Raw genomic sequence first — 21,841 nt, 5'->3', positions numbered from 1 at the left:
AGACCCCTCCGCCAAGCAAAGGAGTCCCCTCTCCCTCTCCCTCTTCCGCTGCAGAAAGGCCTTTGCGCCGCCTCCCCAATAGTGTCCTTCACCTCAGAGACGTCTCCCCGCCTCCCAGACTTCACGGCTGAGGGAAGCCTCCCACTCTCCTTTGCCACACTGTTCCATCTTCTCCCGCAAAATGTCTGCTCGGCCACCGACTGTGTCCCTCCGCCCCGCGAAGCTTCTCCACGCCCCTCCTCATTCTTAAAGTCCCTCAGCGGCGAGGCGCTGCGCCGCGCGCTCTCGCGAGAGTCCACCACGCAGCCCTCTCCCTCAGCCCCTCGCCCGCGAGGAAGCCTCCCCGGACCCCGCCGCGCGCGGTCGCGGGCGGCGCATGCGTGGCCACGGCTCCCAGCGCCCCCCGCGCAGTCCGCGGGCGGAGCGGACCAGGCCGCGTACGGGGCATACGGCCGTCCCCTCTGGGGTCTCGCTGGGTCCCGCGGTTTCTTTCCCCTCAGGAGCAGAACCGCCTTGCGGCCTTTCCTTGGCGTGCGGAGGGTTCCTGAGGACTGTCGGGACCGCCTTGGGTCCTAAAGAGCCCGGCGCTGCCCTCGGACACGGCCGGCCCCACAGGCCACCCGCAGCGGCCTGGGCGCGCCGCGCGGGCCGAGCCTCGCTCCTCGAACCCCGAAGCCCCGGCCGGGCGGGGCCTGCACATCCGGCCCCACCCACCCGGGGCCTCGCCTTCCCGGAGCCCAGCCCCCTCCCGGCCTGCCGTCCGCCCCCGCCCACCCCTCCTTCTGTCCCCCTGATTTTCTCCCGGTTCCCTGGCCTTGCTCTTTCGGACATTGCACTAAAAGAGATGCATCCTGGAAAACCACATCTTGTTTGGAAAAGAGGCCGGGTTTGGGACCTTAGGGTACACATTCTCCTTTTCAAGCGTCTAGGATGGATTTGATTAATGAACCCAGAGTACCCTGTTGCGGCTGACTGCCGTTTTTTCACTTCCTTACCGTCCCACTTTCAAAATCGTTAAGCAGAGAACTCTCGGAGGTTTATAAGTCTACTTTGAGCTAGATGTGAGGTCGACTACCTGGTTGGAGCATGGCTGCATCCCTGGACCCTCAGATCGATGCTCCCTTGGAGGTTGAGGGATGCTTAATAATGAAGGTGGAAAAGGACTCCGAGTGGGCTGCGGAACCTGCTCTGGAAGGATCGGAGGGCTCTGAGGCCGAGACCTTTCGCAAATGCTTCAGGCAATTCTGTTACGAGGATGTGACTGGACCCCATGAAGCTTTCAGTAAACTCTGGGAACTTTGCTGCCGGTGGCTGAAGCCCGAAATGCGTTCCAAGGAGCAGATCCTTGAGCTGCTGGTGATTGAACAGTTTCTCACCATTTTACCCAAGAAGATTCAGGCGTGGGCGCAGAAGCAGTGTCCGGAAAGCGGAGAGGAGGCGGTGGCCCTGGTAATACATTTGGAGAAAGAGACTGGAAGACTAAGACAGCAGGTGAGAGAGGATTTTCCAAATAGTTGTATTTAGAAGGAGATGGGTAAGTGCAGGGGGGTGGGGAGGCAGGGATGCCTTGCAGATAGGACTTATGGAGGGAGAAATGGTACTAATGAGAGACCTTTAAAGTGAATCAAAAGAGGATCGGAATTTCATATTAAATCGGGAGGAGGAAAAAAAAAACCTTGCTTGAAATAGTGTTTTGCAAATGAAGTTAAACATTATGCATCTAAGTGTTTGTTCACGTCTTTGGTGTAATGTTTCCCAAAAATTATATGAGAGAACAATTCATTATGCTTTGCAAGGTTGGACTTTTGCAGCCTGATTTTCAAGAGGGCTGTTTTTGCAAAGAAAGCAAGCACAAACTTCATCAGTTATCCCAGGGTCCTCTCTAGTCCTTTAATATTCCAATGCGTGTCTTCTGAGGTGCCCTTGATGCCATCATCCTTGTCACTCTTCTCTAGTTTAACGAGCAGATCTTCGTTTGTCAGTGGTATTTCACGGTCTTCTAGTTGTTTTCAACAGCCCTTTCATTAACCTCATGAAATCCTGCAAAATTTGCAGTTTCACCTTGCTCAGGATTTGCATTCGTATAAAGACCTATCAGCAGGCTGCTGTGTTGGTCAGAGATATACACTACATGTGGAAATTAATTTTATATTTTCAGTTCACTAGTGAATTTATTTCGCTGCTCTGTGAACCTAATAGATGCAAGGACTTAGTATCTATTCTAATAATAAGGAGGCTGTGTATTTTACTCTTGATAGATTTTTTCCCCCTCTGTATACCAATAAAGAGCACTCTCTTGTTGCCTTATCCCTAGACTTCTGGACAGTACTGTTCACCTAATGCCCTTGGACACTCCATTGGGAATGGAGTGAAATTTTCATTCCTTCTCACATCTTCTATCTTTCTTTGATATCTTTCTGGGGGAAGTTTGGCCCTCTCTGGCCCTGTTTTCCTCCCTCTTTCCATTATGGCATTGGCTTTATTTCCCAGGTTAGCAGTCCTGTGCACTCGGAGAAGCAGGTCCCACTGGGAGCAGCATGGGAGGTAACAGACTTTCAGCCAGAGCAGGTGGAGACCCAACCCAGAGTGGTGTCTCTGGAGGAAGCTAGAAGCCTCCACTCAGGACACGAAGAGCAGCTGAACCGAAAGAGAGAGCATCGGCCCTTACCCAAGAATGGTAAGAAGAAGTCAGAGCATTCCCAGTGCAGAGACCATGGCAGTTGTATATTATAACCCTAACACCATGATTTGCTTAGAGTAGGATCCCCTTAATATGTATTTGAAAATAAATTGAATATTTGGGGAGCAAGAGTTCATTCACTTCAAGAGTTGGTAATATGTACAGCATAAGTAAGAGGCATCTTAAAGATGGACTCTGGGAAAACTTTCCCAGACTGGCCTCAGGGTCTTGCTGTGAAATTTAAGAATCTCCATTCCATAACCAGCTTGTGTTTTTCAGTCCTGCTGTGTATATGTGTCTGTCTTTTTGGCTAACTATAAACAACTTTAAAAACTGTTTGGAAAGGGAAACAAGGTATTTTTTTTTTTAAGATTTTATTTATTTACTTGAGAGAGGGAGAGGGAGAAGCAGACTCCCTGCTGAGTGAGGAGCCCAATGCAGGGCTCCAGCCCAGGACCTTGAGATCATGACCTGAGCCAAAGGTAGGCACTTAACCGACTGAGCCACCCAGGTGCCCCAAAATATTTGCTTTAAAAAATTGACTCCCAAGTGAGACATCACAGAAGTAGCATATGAGAGCAGTAAACAATAAGATTTCATAGAGGAGGGAGCACAGGCTTCCTTGCTGCCCTGGACATTAATAAGTCATGTAGGAGGAAATTGAACACCTGGGGCACTGTGATCTCTATGACCCCAGTCTCATGTCAGGCTGAGAGAGAGGGATGGGAAGATCGCTGAACCTACAGTGGAAGGCTTGTGTTCATATCTTTTTGTCTCTGTATCTCTGTCTATCTGTCCTTGGGCAAGTAATAGGGAAAGGAGCATTAATGCACAGAGGTTAAGTGATTAGGCGAACAACCAGGACACAAAACTTAGCTCCGCCATCCATTTTCTCTGTGGCCTTGGTCAGGTTACTTCTCAAACTTCCTGTTCTGTCATTTGTAAACGGAAATTGTAAAAGGAAAATAATAAGGGTGTTAATGTAGGTTAAAAGAAGTACGTAAAGAGACCAGTACATATAGTGTCAATAAATGTTAGTTCCCTTTCTCCCATAATGGCACAATTATTTTTAAACTTCAAATCTCAGACAGATTTTACATACCCCTCACCAAGTGGCAGGATTTACTGCTGTGTACTCAACCTCCTTACCTTTCCTGAAATTCATATTGTGATAGAAATCATTACAAAGATTAAATCCAGATGTTTTCTGGATTTCAGAGTTCCCCTGGATTACATGCTCTCAGTTACTTTAGCTGATAAGCTTAGTCCAATAAATGTATGGTGTTTCTGAATTTCGCCATCCCAGGGTGACAAGGCATTCACAATGTGGAAAAGTGTGTTCTGTTGAGGTGCTTAGCGGGACAGGGTCACTGTAGCCGTGTCACTCCCCCGTCTCCGTAACAGCTCACTAAGAAGCAGACACTGGATAGTATCTGCGCTTTTTACCTTTTTTTTTTTTTTTTTGCAAACGTGAAAATCCTTTTTTGGATTTCTTTTAGTTAGCAAATATAGTTACTAATGTATGCCTTTTATAAAAACAAAGTGGCATAACAGGAACTTTCGAAAAGCAGGGGATATCTGTAATACATTTCCAGGGAAGTGATTCAGTTTGCTTCTTTAGAAAGTAGTGGAGCAAGCTCTTGAGTTCTTGATCACAGTAATATTCATTCTGGAAGTTTTCCCTAGATTGCGAGTTCCAGAGTAGAAGTTAGACCGCAGACTGTGCTATATGTATGTGTATATATCTTCCTCCTACCTTTTGAGGGAGTGTACTGTGTATTTGCTTGTGTGTCCAGGACTATGTATCTATGTGTGTTAACTTCTTCAGCATATTAAAGAATTGATCAACTCATACTAGGGATTGCAAACGGATAACTCACATGTCAAGTCAGACTTGTTGTGTTTTACCTACAGAGGGTTTTGTTGTTGTTTGTTTGTTTGTTTTTTAATTTTACTGGGTTTTTATTCTCTAGGTTTTTTTTGAAGATTTTTTGTTTTATTTATTTGACAGACAGAGATCTCAAGTAGGCAGAGAGGCAGGCAGAAAGAGAGAGAGGAGGAAGCAGGCTCCCCGTGGAGCAGAGAGCCCAATGTGGGGCTCGATCCCAGGACCCTGGGATCATGACCCGAGCTGAAGGCAGAAGCTTTAACCCGCTGAGCCACCCAGGTGCCCCACCTACAGAGGGTTTTTGTTTGGGGTTTTATCATTTGTTCGTTTGGAGTTCTCAGGGTTTAAAATTTTTGAGATTTTATACAAAAGTCCAGATTTCTGGCTTCTCCTGAAAATATGAGAAGCTCTAACAATAGCAGGCCCAGTGTTTCCCAATGAAGCATTAAGTGGAAGTGGGCATTGGCTGTATACCCTTTCAGTGGTGTATGTGCTCTCCAGTTCCCGCATTCCTTACCTGGCCCCCTTCATAATGCACTTTGTCTACTAACTCCCTAAAAGCATTCACACATGTGAGCTCTGCTTCAGGGTACCATGGTTCAGGCATTGTTCTGAACTCATTGATGAAATGATCAATTTATACTTGTTGGGGTTTTTTTTATGCATCTTCATTTCTTAAAAGGAGAGGCTGCGTGAATTAAAGGTCCAAACCCCAGAACCCTGATTGTTTCTTTCTCTTCTTACAGCTCGGCCTTCTCCCTGGGTTCTTGCTCCTGCTAATGAATGGAACAACATGGATCAGGAAGTAACAACCACACGACTACCTGTTGTGTCTCAGGTACATTACAAATCTTCTCTCTGCCTTCCTAGGGTATGCAGTCCCAACGATTTCCTGTGCCTTCACTGTCTTCAAACTTTTATACTCCTCCAAGAGCCTATTCCCCCTTGACTCCTTTTACAGAGAAGACTGGGACCCAGACTTCTGATTAATGAGACTCCTTGCTGGATATGATTCTTTATATCTTCTGCTTCATTTGGCACATCACACACACTTGGTTTCCTGATTTTAATTCTTCTTTGGGGCCCTTCTTTGTTTCCTCCATGATCATTCATCCTTTGAAGACCCATATGGTTATCTTGGTAGTCATTGCTGTTAGTGTTGTTACAGGGACCAGTGAAAGATGTCCACATGGCGAGAGGTTTTTCCTACAAAAAGAGCATACATCAGATTCCCGCTCACAGAGACCTGTACCGGGATATTAGGAAAGAGAGTGTTGGGAACATGGTCTCCCTGGGTAAGGATTCTTTCCGTTTTCACATAAAAAATTTGGGGATTTTGATATCTTTATTTCTACTGATGATACAATAGTTATAACTGTCAACACCTAAAGGATCTCAGTGGATTGTCTAGGCATTTCTGTGGCCAGCTCACCAGACCTAGTAATCACTTGTCTATGCTCTCTTCCTCATTCCTTCCTTTCTTCCAGTTTAAAATACATACGTATTCTCCTAACTTAGGGATGAAAACATTGGCGAGGTGTTATATACAACTTTCACGTTCGTACTAAAATATAAGCTTACACATACCCATTAGACTAAAAGCTCTGTAAAGTCACAAGGTCTTTGATGATATGCCCTTGTTTAACTGCAGAAACCCAACATTTTGCATACAGCTAGATGCATGGGTGGAGGGCCAGCAAATAATTGTTGAATGGATAGAAATATTACAGATGGAAGGAAAAAGATAATTTCAATACAGTAATCTTGGTAGTGTGTTGTGAATAATTTAAATAGCCCAAAATCACAGGCACACATAACCACTGTTGTATCACTTTACAGGCAAACTTCTGAAGGATTTGTCACTGCATTAGTAGTGGACATAAGTATAGTTCATTCATACATAAGCTAAAAGTTGAAGACTGCTTATTAATAAAATTACAGGCCTAGGGGTGCCTGGGTGGCTCAGTGGGTTAAGCCTCTGCCTTCGGCTCAGGTCATGATCCCAGGGTCCTGGGATCGAGCCCCACATCGGGCTCTCTGCTCAGCGGGGAGCCTGTTTCCCCCTCTTTCTCTCTGCCTGCCTCTCTGCCTCCTTATGATCTCTGTCAAATAAATAAATAAAATCTTAAAAAAAAAAGAAAGAAAAGAAAATTACAGGCCTAAAATGTGTACTAACCCACACTAGAGAGGCTATAGACATGTGCTAATAGGGTAGCCACTAACCACACAGGGCAATTTAATTTTATACAATTAATTAAAATTAAATAAGTTAAAAATTCAGTTCCTCAGTGGCTGTAGCCACCGTCAGGATATTTGAGAGCTGTATTGAACAGCACAATTACAGAACATTGCTGTCATCCCAGAAAGTTCTGTTGGACAACACTACATGTAGATACTAAAGTATAGAGATTATAAAACAGGCTGTGCCAACTCAGCAAATAAAGGATTATTTATAATTAGAAAGCAATTAAGGCAACTAAAAACAATGACCAACGTAGGGTGGCACTGATGACACAGTGGTAGCAAGGCAGCCGTCCCAGAGCAGCAGGCGTCCCAGCCGTCTGCCTGGGCTGCACACACGGGCGCTTCCTAGCGTGACCTCAGTTTACACGGCACCCAGACCTAGCAGCGTGCTGCATGAGAGTCCTGAGTCAAGTGTGAGATCCCTCTAGTGGGATGGGGATCATCCTCGGAGGATTCAGATATAGCCCAGCACCTTCACATGTACAGTCTTGAACAAGACGGTCTGAACCACGTAGGTCCATTTCTACATGGATTTTTTTTTTTTCCAGTAAATACGTATAGAACTGTGAATATATTTTCTCTCCCTTATGACTTTTTTAATAACATTTTCTTTTCTCTAATTTGCTTTATTATTGGAATACAGTATGTAATTATATATAATACACAAAATACATGTTAGTGGACTATGTTGTCAGTAAGGCTTCCAGTCAATACTAGGCTATTAGTAGTTAAGTTTTGGGGGAGTCAGAAGTTGTACACGGATTTTTGACTGCATAGGCTTGGTTGCCTAGCCCCGCCTTTGTTCAAGGGTCAACTGTGATGACATGTAGAAAGACCCAGACCAGAGATAGCTGCCCCAATCCTTTATCATAGGTTGTAAACTAATGGCTTATGGGCTCAGTCTAGCCTATACACATATTTTGGCCTTGCACAGCATTTTAATTTGCTCTTAGTTTGTAAATCTGGATATCCTGTATCTCTTGAAAAATCAAATGTCAGACACTATGGGCCCGCCTTCTCACTGTCTGCTTGGACTTTATAGATATTCAAGCTTTCATTAATCCTACACTTACCTCTCTCATATAAAAATAAACAGCAAATCTCCATCCCCAGGGTTCTTTCAGAAAGGATTTTTTTTGATGTGATGCTTCTTCTCTCAACAGTTCTGTGAAGTTTCTGTTTGTGTTATCTAGAAGAAAACCAAATTTTATTACATACCTGTTGGGCGTTAGATACTTTACAGACGATCGTTTATTTAATATTCCCAGCATTTCTGGGAATAGGGGCCAGCATTCCCTAGGCAACCGAAGCTCAGAGATTAAGAAACTTCCCTCTGGTCCAAAAGTAAAGCAGGGTTTACTGGGGTCAGGGTTCACATTTAAGACATGTTTATCTCCACAGCACCATGAGGCAAGGCAACAAGCTATCTGTGTGCTTTCTTCTCCTTCCATCTCTTTCCTATTAACCTTGCCACACATATCCCCAAATTCTTGATGTATCTCTCCTAGCCCCAGTGTGTGTGTGTGTGTGTGTGTGTGTGTGTGCACGCACACGCATATGCTGGGTTGGGGGTGGGAGTATGTGGGGACCAGTATGAGCACACTTGGTTCCAGGAGTAACAAATACTGGTTATAGCAGATGCTGAACCCTGCACAATGTTAGACACTGAGAGGGAATCAAAGGTAATAGAATGTATGTTTCTTACCCTTAAAAGTTTTCCCTTAAGAACTAGCCAGAGAAAGAAATGGTATATATATGAGAAGTAACCTGATAATGTAAGTTAGTAGATGATTGTGCCAAAGAAGAGAGGTGTAAGGGTAACTATAACTATACCATAGGTAGTAAGAATGACCGTGCTGTGCTCTGTCATGGTGGAGGAAGTCTCTAGAAGAGAGGGGACAAAACGTTTCGAGGATAGGCGTGGACAAGTGTCCAGGAGGGCCTGCTAGAGCCACAGATGAGGGCACACAGCTCTGACCTCTGGTTTAGCATGAAATGTGTTTCTCTTGTAGGAAGTACTGTGTCTGTGTCTAACAAGATTGCCCAGATGGAGCAAAGAAAGGAGCCATGGACCCTGGGTCTGCACTCTTCTAACAAAAGGAATATTATGCTACGGAGCAACCACATCAAGGAGAAGCCAGTTCACACGGCTCAGATCCCTGCGCGCAGTGCGGGGAGAATGTGGGGCGAACAACAACACTGGGGTTTAGAAGATGAGAAGATAGCGGGCGTGCATTGGAGCTATGAGGAAACAAAGACTTTCCTTGCCATTCTCAAGGAGTCTCGCTTTTACGAGACGCTGCAGGCTTGTCCCCGAAACAGCCAAGTGTACGGGGCTGTGGCTGAGTGGCTCCGTGAGTGTGGCTTCCTCCGAACGCCAGAACAGTGTCGCACCAAGTTCAAAAGCCTCCAGAAGAGCTATCGGAAGGTGAGAAATGGCCACGTGCTGGAACCCTGTGCCTTCTTTGAGGACATGGACGCTCTGTTGAACCCTGCAGCCCATGCTTCATCTGCTGATAAGCCAAAGGAGATTCTCTCTCTCCCCAGACTAAAGAGAGTTGCTATCGGTGCTAAAGAACGGATCAGTTTGGTAGAGGAGGAAGATGCCGCAGAAGAATCTGATGGTGATGAAATGGGCGTTGAATTTATCCGGAAGTCTGAGACTCGTGGTGCCCCTGTCTTGTTTCAGAACCTGAGTGGTAAGAATTGTGCTCTTTCCTTTGGGTGTGAAAATGGATTATCTGGGCTTGTAGTAAATAGAGTAAGTAGAGGCAGCCAAATTTGGGGAGTGCTGCCATAAGCACCTTGCCACTAATCACTGAACGTACTCTCAGGTGTTTGCTGCTGCTCCTGGTGCAGTCTGAGCAGTGGCTGTGACAGTTCTTTCTTGGGCTAGAGCACAGCATGGATTTGAGTATTTGGAGCCTGTGGAAGGAAGATAAATAAAGTCAGAGGACTCTGGAGAGGCCTCATCTGAGGATTGGTAGAAACCAGCCAGGTGTGTTGAATTATAATAAGGCAAAGGTACATTGTTATACTATCTAGGATGACCAGTAAAAGACGGTATAGCTGAAGAAAGTAAAAAATTGTAATTGTAGAAGTCAAGAAAGGAGAGAAAAAGGAACACAAAGTAGATGAGTCTAATGGAAAACACAGTAAGATGGTAGACATATATCCAAATATGTCCTTAGTTACAAACTTAAAAGACCATCAATCATTAAAAAAAAATGAAATATTGCTTACAAGAGATATGTGTGAAGTATAAGACACAGACACCTTGAAATTAAAAGATGGAAAAAGATATACAATATGAACAAAAGCTTATGTCGAAATTGGGGACATGCAGAACTAACCCAGCAGTTAACAACTGGGTGACAGTAGACACATCCTGTAAGTACTCTGAAGTTCAGTTTTCTCATCAGTAAAACGTGACAGGATTCCAGGATCATTAGTGTTAAATGAAGTAATAGATAAAAATTGAGGAAAGCATTCTGCAGATGTTAAACACAGACATCTCAGTTCTTTGTGATATGCATGAAAAAAAGGATAGGCAGAGGCAAAATGAGAAAGAGAGACTTTATTCTGGTGAAATTCAATGAGACATAGCCAGGTGTCACTATTATTAGGAAAGTTTCTCCACTCTACCTTGGGAAAAGATGGTAAGTTCTAGGGGCTTCTGGGTGGCTCAGTCAATTAAGTGTCCGCCTTCTGCTCAGGTCATGATCCCAGGGTCCTGGGATCAAGCCCCACATTGGGCTCCTGCTCAGCAGGGAGTCTGCTTCTTCCACTCCCTCTGGCCCCCACTCATGCTCTCTCTATTTCTCTCTCTAATAATAATAAATAATAAATTTATTGTTATGAATTTTATATTAATATGATATATAATTTATAATTAATTATAATATATTATAAATATAATTGTTTATGTATTATATGTAATATATAAGATATATATTACATGTATGTGTACATATATACATACATATATACATTATATATGATATATATTACATATAATATAATTTTATATGTAGTTGTATATAAATATAATTATATAATAATATAATTTATAATATAAGTTATATCTAATAATAAGTAATAATCTTTATATATATTTATATATTTATATATATTATTTCTATATTATATAAATTATATATAATATATATTTATATATTACATATATATGTACATACATACATATATACATTATATATAAGATATATATTACATACAATAATATAATTTTATATGTAGTTGTATATAAATATAATTATATAATTTATATTATTATAAGTTATTATATCTAATAATAATAATCTTTTTTAAAAGATGGTAAGTTCTTAGAGTGGAAAAATAAATCAGCTAGGAGAGCTGGGGGTCCACTCATGACTGTATCTATTCAAAAGAAATAGATCAGGAAAACACAGGGAAGATACATCGTGCATGGACAGGTGCTCCCCAGTCTGGAAATCCATAGACAGGAGGGTGGTCCCAAGCTAGGCCTGGAGGAGAGCACAGGGTAAGACTGAGGATAGAAGTGACTTCTTCCTACTTACAAAACAGACAAAAAGCATGGTTTAACAAACTACTCAGACATGTCCTGAAAAGTTTGATTCTGCCATAGATGCAGAACATCTGCTTGTCTCGCAAGTCATTTCATCTCTTACAGTAGAGGACTCAGTGACATCAAAAATGACTCTAGATGGGGCGCCTGGGTGGCTCAGTGGGTTAAGGCCTCTGCCTTCGGCTCAGGTCATGATCCCGGCGTGCTGGGGATCGAGCCCCACATCGGGCTCTCTGCTCCGCAGGGAGCCTGCTTCCTCCCCTCTCTCTCTGTCTGCCTCTTTGCCTACTTGTGATCTCTGTCTGTCGAATGAGTAAATAAAATCTTTAAAAAAAAAAAAAAAAAGACTCTAGATGTAGTTCTGCTCTTCAAGGAAGACTGTTAAAAAAGTGTCCTAGTCTGTTAGTTTTAACCATTTAGAAAAGACCTGTGTATCCTTGGCTAATCGCCATAGCAGTGGCAGATCTGAGGGACTACGTTCTTACTCTACCAAATAAACTTTGAGATTAGGTTAAAAATTTCAATTTAAAAATCCTATTGGGGGGACGCCTGGGTGGCTCAGTTGGCTAAGCAGCTGCCTTCGGCTCAGGTCATGATCCCAGCGTCCTGGGATCGAGTCCCGCATCGGGCTCCTTGTTCTGTGGGGAGCCTGCTTCTCCCTCTGCCTCTGCCTGCCACTCTGTCTGCCTGTGCTCGCTCTCTCTCTCTCTCTCTCTGACAAATAAATAAATAAAATCTTTAAAAAAAAAAATCCTATTGGGATGTTGACTTTATAGATTCATTTGAGAACTGAATCTGTACTACTTGAGTCTTCCTATCCAGAAACATAGTGTCTCTCCATTTTTTCTAGTTAATTTATGTCTTTCAGTAAATTACAGATTTTTTTATATAGACCCTCTCATTTTTTGCACATCTTCTCCCCCGGCAGGTTATGGTTCCTGTTGCCGCCACGAAGGGGATCTGTTTTCTTTTACCCCTTATGTTTCGAGGCTGCTTATGTCTTATGTCTTTGCACTTTTTCTTTCCATGGCAGGTGTGCACTGGGGGTATGAGGAAACCAAAACTTTTCTAGATATCCTCCGTGAGACTCGGTTTTATGAAGCCCTCCAAGCCTGTCATCGGAAGAGCAAGCTGTATGGCGCCGTGGCAGAACACCTGCGGGAGTGTGGCTTCCTCCGGACGGCGGAACAGTGCCGGACCAAGTTCAAAAGCCTCCAGAAGAGCTACCGCAAGGTGAAAAACGGTCACGTGCTGGAGTCCTGTGCGTTCTACAAGGAGATGGATGCCCTGATTAACGCTCGGGCCCCTGCCCCTTCCGCCAGCACTCCAGAAGAAATCCCGTCACCCTCAGGGCAAGAAGGAGAGGATACTGAAATTGAACCCCAGGAACCTACAGGCTGGGAACCTGAGGAGACCTCACAAGAGGCGATGGTAGAAGATTCTGGCAGTGAGAGAATGAGTGAAGAGGACATTGTGCAAGAGTCGGAGTTCCAGGGGCCTCCAGGTCTGCTGCAAAGCCCAAATGGTAAGGACCATCGAGGGGGAAGGGTGATTTACTGAAGAATCGGTAACTCTCTGCATATCGCCCATGAGTATTTATTCCTTAAACAGGTGTTTGAGGAGCCTGTGCTGTGTGAGGAATGGGGGATCTAGCAGTGAATAAAACAAAGTGTCTTTCTCATGGTGCTTCTATTCAAGGAAGTTGCTGACGTTCTAGTGATTCAGTCCTTGGGATCTCAGCCTCGGTTTTTGTCTGTATGGGTCAATGTTTCATATCATCTGAAAAAGACAGTCAGAGGCAAAATGAGAGAGAGACTTGACTGCACGTTTCCAACAGACTGCTGGTGCCCTCATGGGCATCAGTCCCCACAGCAGCCCAGACTTAAAATTTCACAACTAAAATCACGGTCTTCCTTCCTGTACCTTGGCTCTTCCCTGTGTCCTCCCACATCCAGACTTAGAACTTTAGAGACGTTTTTGATGCTTTCTCTCTGATTATTTACATCCAAGCAGAGAACACATTTTTCTCAGCTGTTGTAGAGCTTCCATCTGTCCCCTCGTTAGTCACCACAGCCACTACCTGTGGTGAGAGAGGTATAGCCTTTCCCTTTCTCTTGTCTAGACTTTTGTAAAAGTCTCCAAACCAGGTTTCCCCATCAGTCTTGTATTAAGGTTCCACAGCCATCCTCGGTCTGAACTCGTCTTATCTTTCTGTCCTTACCTGTAACGGCTTCCTTCTGCACTGTCTGCTCACTCAAAACAAACGCTAGAGAAGGAGCCTACATGTGCTTTCTGCTAGTGTTCATATGAGAAATCGTGGTTTGAAGGCTGAAATCGTTAAGTCCTGTATAACCCAGGTTTTGACTCCTGGAAACAAAGTCTTTTGGTACCATCCCTTGTGAGTCTCATTTTATAAATCAAGCTGCAGACCTGTCACTAAATTGTCAGACTCTGTCTGAGCCAACCGCAAGGCTGTGACTTCCTTCAAATCCCAGGACAATGTTGGACCCAAAGAGGACTCTTCAAAAGAACTGCTAAATGAAAGATGGCATTGTTGGGACTTTCATTTAACTTAATGGACTGATTGATGGCTGCCCTCCTCTCCCCAGCCCACACCACAGCCGCCCTACTTGGGTTGGGAGGGCGGAGGGATATCAGCAATTTCAACTCAGTGTATGCAAGGACAGGAATGTTAAAACTAGCAAGTAGAAACAAGGCAGCATAGCAAAATGCTTAAGAACAGGGTTTGGGGGCCGCCTGGGTGGCTCAGTGGGTTGGAGCCTCTGCCTTCGGCTCAGGTCATGATCCCAGGGTCCTGGGATGGAGCCCCACATTGGGCTCTCTGCTCCGCGGGGAGCCTGCTTCCTCCTCTCTCTCTGCCTGCCTCTCTGCCTACTTGTGATCTTTGTCTGTCAAATAAATAAATAAATAATCTTAAAAAAAAAAAAAAAAAAAAGAACAGGGTTTGGGGATCAAACAGACCTGGATGAAATAATACAATGTTGAGAACTTCATTCAAAATAATCTGGGTAGAGGGAGCAGAAAGTGGGTGGGAATAGAGATGAGACTAGATTGGCCACGAAGAGATCATTACTAAAGCGGGGTGAGTGGTTCGTGGAAATTCATTTTACATACTATAGTCTCAGCTTTTCTGTATGTTTGAAGTTTACATAATAAAAAGTTTATACAAAACCACAGTTAATAAATGACCAGGATGGAATCAGAACCAGAGCTCTGTGGTTCCAAAGCCTGTCAGTCTAGAAGACCTCCTGGAAAAGCTGGCATCCAGTATGCACTTTGCAGGGAGCATGGGACATAGATGAGAGTGAGGGGAGGGTAATTCCAGTGTGGGGAATGGTGAGGGTTAAGTTGAATCCAGGTCTTTGTGTGAGACAGCTGGATAAAACAGGGCCAAGAACATGTGAGGAGAAGGAGGAAATAGCCTTGGGTAGGATATGATCAGATATTGATGAACTTAGAAGTCATTGAGGAATTGGAACCTGATCGCTAGAATCTGCTATGAACACCGGGACAGTGTATTGTAGCACAGATGTGAAATTTTGAAAGCAGGGTGAGTGGGAGAAGAACTTCAGCGAGAGAGCTAAGTTGGCCCCCTGTTACTCAGGGTCTGGATGGGGAATAACAGCTTGGATTTTAGTTCCATTCTGAAGGCCTACTGTGTACGAGGTGTTACTGGCTGTTCGTGGCACTGAATGAAAAGAAGGGACAATGAATCAGAGAATGGTAACAGGACCCGAGAGGCCAGAGAAGTACACAGGCATCCCAACACACAAAGCCTTGTTGGCTATGTTGTTTATGTTGATACAGGACTGGTCTGGAATTTTTATCATCTTCTTTTTTTTTTTTTTTTGCAGATTTTGAAATTGGAGGGAGTATCAAGGAGGATACAACACAGATAATATATAAGGACATGGAGCAGCATAGGGCATTAATAGAAAAGTCTAAAAGGGTCGTTTCCCAGAACACTGATCCAGGTAAATACCGTAAAAGAGAATGCATCTCAGGAAGACAATGGGAAACCCTCCAAGGCATCAGACAGGGAAAGCTGACGTCTCAATCAAGAGATTTAGGGAAAGCTGTAGGGCATCTGAGGCCTTTCATGGAGAAGAGACCCTACCGGCTGCTCAAATACGGAGAAAGCTTTGGAAGGAATGCTCGTCTGATGTGCCGGATGTCCCACCAGAAGGAAAATCCTTATAAATGCAGTGTCTGTGGGAAGTGCTTTGGTAGAAGCAGGAGCCTGATCAGACATCAAAGAATCCACACTGGAGAAAAACCTTTTAAATGTCTTGACTGTGGGAAAAGCTTTAATGACTCCTCCAACTTCGGTGCCCACCAGAGAATCCATACTGGGGAGAAACCCTACAGGTGTGGGGAATGTGGAAAATGCTTTAGTCAGAGCTCAAGTCTTATCATACATCAGAGAACCCACACTGGAGAGAAGCCCTATCAGTGTGGGGAGTGTGGGAAGAGCTTTACCAACAGCTCCCATTTCAGCGCCCACCGCAGGGTCCACACGGGCGAGAACCCCTATAAATGTGTGGATTGCGAGAAAAGTTTCAATAACTGTACAAGATTTCGAGAGCATCGGAGGACACACACTGGAGAGAAGCCCTATGGCTGTGCCCAGTGTGGCAAACGTTTCAGTAAGAGTTCTGTCCTCATCAAACATCGGGAAGTTCATTCCAGAGAAAAGCTTCTGCCACACCCACCATCCACATATTCCCCAGAGAACCTGCCTAAGGGAAAGACTGATGAATTCAGGAAAACGTTTTGACGTTGACCTCTTCTCCTACATGCCCCATTAGCCATTTTACCCTAGCCTCATCCTTGGAAGCAGTCTTTTCCTAGCTATGAAGTATAATTCCCAAGACAAGCTTGAGAATACAAATAAACTAGGAGCCCGCCTGGTGTTCTCACCTCCGCCTCTAACTTAACCAGTCTGTTCCTCTCAACTTCTCCCTTAGCAAGGTGGAGAAGACATCCTGTCTGGGTTCAGAATGACAGTCCCTTTGGTATGTCAAGGCCTCTGCCATAGGACTGCCAAGTCCAGCAACACTCAAGGTCCCTCCACGTAGCTGAAAGTTGTTTTCAAGCAGACCCAACATGCCGAAAGTTTCCTGTTGTCCACCACATGGGAACCCGGATGCAGCTCAATCCCCGATTTCTTGTGGGGGTAGAACTCTCAGGGTCTGATCAGGACGACACCACATGCATCTTGGCTTTGAAGATACAAGGGATAATGAGATTTTACAGCTTCCTTGAGAAGTCTGTTGCACGATACACTTTCGTGTCAAGTTGATTCCCACAGCTAGGGTGGAGTCCCTATATTGTCACTGAAACCAGATGTGGTTTGCCTGGCCCTCCACAGAGATGAGAAGCCACTGATTACCCATCGTGCCGACCTTCTCTGGACTGAAACCTTCCTGGCTGCTGCTTCTCCAGCCCCTAAATAATTCAATTCTTACCAGTTCTCGTAAGTCCTACACTTACCTCTTAGGTGTTTTGGGTGCTCTCATCTGACTCTCCTGAACTACCAGGCCCTCTCCAGATTAAATAGGATGCATGCCCGTGGTGTGTCTCATTAAAATAAAGTAGAATCAACTCAAACACGTTCTACCCTACCGCTCTTCTGGTTCTTCCCTAGAACATGACTGGCATGTTGGCATATTTTATGCCTTCCTACCCAGCATTTAGTATAATGTTCCATAATAATAGTTTTCTCCAACATTAAGGAAGTAGGGAAGAAGTGCGGTAGAAACCAGACACCTTACACTGTTTCTAAGACCAGTCAGACTCCTTAGGCCTGCTCTAGATCAGATAGCCCCCTCATTCCGACCACCACCTCTGGGGCTGTTTGTTAAATACATCATCCTTCTCTGAGCCTTGTAGTTGGTCCCTGTGCATAGGATCATCAACCTGACTGTAGAGCCCAAAGTAATTTATATAACTCTATAGCTTACTTAGCTTACTGAGTGAAAATGGATTTACAGAAACTTCCAATCTAGAACACTTGTCGTTTTCCTCATTTACCTATTTGTCTAAAAATCTCTTTGATAATCCCCTAGCACTAACCCAACAGGTATTGAAGGAAGAGTCAAAATGGGGAGGGGAAAAGCAGGGAGGTAATTAATTCATTTCTGGAAGTTACAGATAAAATCACGGAATCTGGTTTTCCAAGGCTGATTGCTCCAGGACGAGGCCAGTGACATTTATACCATTACTACATAGGTAACCTGGGGCAGCTTTGCTTTGGGGAGGGGAAGTCCTGAGTTTGGTGGAAGGACAGCCAGAGTCAGGGCTGTGTGAAGATTCTTGTGATCTGACCTCTCTCCTCCTTTGTCAGATGTTCTCTTATTTGAAACCCTCTGGAGATCATATTTTTCCTTTGGGTACCTTTGAATCTTTCGAAGCCTGTTCCGCAGAGTTCCGAGGAGGGTAGGCGGTGTAGAAAGAAATCCAATTCATGGTGCCAGAATAGGGTGTGGCCTGCTGGAAGGCAGGTGACTCAGGTACACATTGATACACGTTTGTGATTTCTATTTGTTGAAGATGTTATGACTGTTCACACCTCAGTAGGTTGTGTTCCTGCGTGTGGTCTGAATTCTAGACTTCTAATGGTTAAGTGCAGTGTTATGTCGTTAGTGCGCCTAGCACAGTGAGATGCGTGTGGTGCCCATGGGCGTGTGCTTGTATCGTGTAGATGTTCTGAAAATCCAGCCCTAGAGAAGATGCCCATGAATAGAAATCACCATGTAGTAATACATACACAGGATTGATAATTATATGGAAGCATGATTCAGGAAAGTAGATGATTTATTCCTAAGTATTAAGTACTGTTCCGTGTAAGGCCGTGTTCCAGGCACAGTAAGGGGATGCGAACATAGAGACATGGTGCCCGTGCTCAAGGACCTGGCAGTACGACAGAGGAGGCATTGCAGCAAAGGTAATTAGTGCCAATTACCTTCGTGCCACTTGCAAAATGTCGGTGACTCCACTGTGAGAAAATCACTATCACCTGCAAAAGCATTTTTCTGAATTGCCTTGAATTGTATACCTCTGCGTCCCCAGTGTCCCTAATGGCAGGAACAGTGCAGGACCCATTCCATCTCAAGTGGGGCAGACCGAGTCTGTGTGAGCTTCATTTGTCTGGGGCTGCACAGAGGTAGAACCCAAGTCCCCCTGCTGATGTTTCTAGACGTGGGTTAAGTGGCCTTCACGAACTCTGTCTCTGTGCCGAAGAAATAGAAGGTCCTGCCCACCAGCTTAGACTAAGACGACTTGCATCTTGTCTTTTCTCAACTGGAGCATGAAAGTCAAAATGAATAATGTATCTTATATATCACATAGCATTGCCTTTATGAAGATCCATAGGAAAAGGTTTTGGTTTTTTTTTTTCTGGGTCTCGGTACCAGGGAAAGCTCTGACCCTAAACAGGAAAAAAAAACAAAAAAACAAACAAACAAAAAAAAACGGATTTACAAACACTGTGATTTTTATAACTTACTGCTTTTTTCTCTGTTCTGGTTGCTGGAAAGCTCAAGAAAACATACAAGCCACCTCAACCAACTACCTAAAACCTGTTTGTTTAATCCCATCGGATTTCTTTGAAAATTACCCCAAATCCTATTTTTTAAAAGCAGTATGAACAACTGGACATTTTATTCTCTGACATCTTATCCAAGGCATTTGGAGACCGGCTTGTATCCCTTGCCTGCACTCGCTTTGTTACCCCCACAAATACCTCCAGTTCCTACCCGTGATTTTATTACACATACAACCTTACTTGTCCATAAATCTTTAAAGAAGGAAACTTCACACATATATTTAAACCGCTCCGGGCAGCCTGCGGTAGGGGAGTGAGCATTAGACCAGAAACCGAAAAGGACGCATTTCAGTCTCGTCGCTCTCACTTCCTGAGCATTGTTTGACAAACCTCAGCCTCTCTGGGCCGGTGTTCCTTGTCTGGAGAGATGCTGAACTTGATCGCCAAGACTGCGCTGGCTCTAATGTTTAGTGAGGCTGCAGGTTGTAAGACCAGGTAGCCAGCCTGGTCCGCCGTCGCAGGCGGCATCCAGGCCATACTGAGCCCACTTCATACTTTAGGAAGAGGGAGGCCGTGAGCAGCCCAGGAGCTTGCACAGTGAGGAGAAAGGACACATCACTCCTGTTCACCCGCAGGCAGCCCCTGGAGCTCCTTGGTAGCCGATGGCAAGCAGCCGGAGGGAAGAAAACCCATATGCGAGATCCGGTGCCCAGTGACAGACGAGACTCCGCTAGGAAGGAGCTGGGGAAGCCCCAAATGCAGGGCGTGTGTGAGCAGCTTGTGCAGCTGTTAGCTTTGGCCTCTGAGTGCATTCCACGTATAAATGTATGTCTCTTCATTGTCTCGTACTCACGTTCACTTAGATGTCCACTTGAAAACTTGTCTGTGAAATAAACATCAAAAATAAATGACTCCCGTGGTTTTTGTCATAATTTGAAGGAGGCTTTCTATTAAAGGAAAAGAGAACTTATCCAAGAGGTCACAAAAGCAGATCCCAGTAGCTTTGTAAAGAGAGTCTCCGTGTGATCCCAGCTCCCTGCTCTCCCCACATCTCCCAGGACCCTTTGTGAGTCCCCAGCTGTCCGCGTGCAGCAGCCCTCGGAGGGATGCCTCCGCCACCGCCCCCAGCAGCAGCTCTGATTCTAGTGTGGAGTTCACCCTGGATGCACGGAGCTCATGGGTTCTGGGGGAGGCCCCCACCCACAGCCTTTCCTGGTGCTTTTAAACCAGTCTCAAAATTTCCCCAAAGAAAGCATGGCTTTCGGTTTACTGTTTTTGTTCAAAGAGTCCCAGTGGCTTCCATTTCCTAGATCCCCTAACAATGTCAACTCCACAGGCCAGAGAGGCAAGTGGAGCGTCGGCCACTTGCTGAGGGTGTATTTCCAGCTAAACTGGTAGGCACCATAAGAAGAACCACCAGATGGGTTTGGAGAGCCAGTCACCTGAAGCTGGGGAAGATTGCATGTGTCTCTCTCGCCTGGGCTTTCCAAGCCTCTGCTCCACGCACCCAGCCACAACAGAACGCAGCATCCTCTAGAATCACAACTGCTCAGAGTCCATGTTGAAGAGTCACTGGAAGTGTTCTAGGCTTTCCATGGGTAAATCGCCACAGCTTTTGGGGAGGAAGTGAAGATCATGGCCCAGACTCTCAGGTGTGGTGTTCTGTCAGTGTCGTCCCAGATGACCTGGCCTCCGTTCACTCCTAGACATTTAGGTCTGTGAACTGACTCACATCTGGGAATTGGATGAGAGACGTTAAAATCTCTAAGGGAAAAACAAATGTTTAAGGGCTACAGATTTTCAATTCCTATAAACCAGTTACATCAATTAGACTTTAAGGGAGGAGAATGAATGTTTTTGTGTTTAAGAACTAAAATGAATGCAGCTGGGGAATGTGAAACATCGCCTCTTGGTCCTCCGTCTGTTCCTCTGGAAGGTGAGAAGGGTCAAAGTACCTGTCCGTGTTACTTTCCTGGGGCCGCTGCACAAACTACCCCAAACTGGGTGACTTCAAACAACCGAAATTTAATCTCCCACGGTTCTGAGGCCACAAGTCAGGGCATCAGCATCAGGGCATCAGCATGACCAAGCTCCTTCCAAGGCTGTAGGGGAAACCCTTCCTTGCCCCTAGCTCTTGGGGACTCCTGATCCTGGCATGTGGCACCATGACTCCAGTCTCTGGGCCATTCTTCTTCCACATGTCTTCTCAGTGTCTCTCTGTGTCCTTCTCTGTCTCTTCTAAGGACTCCCATTGGATTTGGAGCCCGCCCTAACCCAGCATGATCTTACCTTGATTGCTTCTTACCCTAATTACATTGCCAAGACCTCATTTCCGCATACAGTCACGTTCTGAGGTTCCCAGTGAACGAGGATGTTGGGGGGACACTATTCAACCCACTGTGCTGTCTCAGAGGGTCGTTGTGAGGGTAAATGAGATAATGCACATAAAGCAGTCTGCATAGTGCCAAGGACATAACGAATAATCTATGTTAGCTGTACATATGTGTGCACCTGTGTGTCTGTATTTGTGCATACAGGTGTATATATGTGTGTGCATGCATGTGTGTGTATATAACCATTTTGTTATTTACTAGATTGACCAAAGCCTTATTTCATTACTTATTTAGCCAAATGAAACAGTAACTTTTAATATTTTTCACTCTTTATAAGTGTTCTAATTTGTTTTTCTGGTTTTTGTTTTCACATTATTTCCTCCCTTTGTCTTTTTCTTCTTTCTTTTCTTTTTTTTTTAAGATTTTTTATTTATTTATTTGACAGACAGAGATCACAAGTAGACAGAGAGGCAGGCAGAGAGAGAGAGAGGGAAGCAGGCTCCCCACTGAGCAGAGAGCCCGATGCGGGACTCGATCCCAGGACCCTGAGATCATGACCTCA

General features: G+C 44.8%; 1 protein-coding gene across 1 annotated transcript; it reads left to right on the top strand.

Annotated features, from left to right (window-relative positions):
- The first annotated feature begins 813 nt into the window (after positions 1–813).
- LOC111162290 (zinc finger with KRAB and SCAN domains 2) lies at positions 814–19,851 on the top strand. Its single transcript, XM_022526594.1, has 7 exons — positions 814–1,491; positions 2,491–2,677; positions 5,315–5,406; positions 5,737–5,863; positions 8,825–9,511; positions 12,413–12,904; positions 15,255–19,851. Exons 1-7 carry the CDS (start codon positions 1,087–1,089, stop codon positions 16,175–16,177), a joined length of 2,913 nt encoding a protein of 970 aa, XP_022382302.1. The 5' UTR covers positions 814–1,086; the 3' UTR covers positions 16,178–19,851.
- Positions 19,852–21,841: the final 1,990 nt, after the last annotated feature.

The sequence above is a fragment of the Enhydra lutris genome, unplaced genomic scaffold, assembly GCF_002288905.1.
Source record: "Enhydra lutris kenyoni isolate GAN:26980312 unplaced genomic scaffold, ASM228890v2 scaffoldscaffold90, whole genome shotgun sequence".
Lineage (NCBI taxonomy): Eukaryota > Metazoa > Chordata > Mammalia > Carnivora > Mustelidae > Enhydra > Enhydra lutris.
The sequence above is the reverse complement of the archived record's forward strand: the minus strand, read 5'-3'. Positions and strand labels throughout refer to the sequence as shown.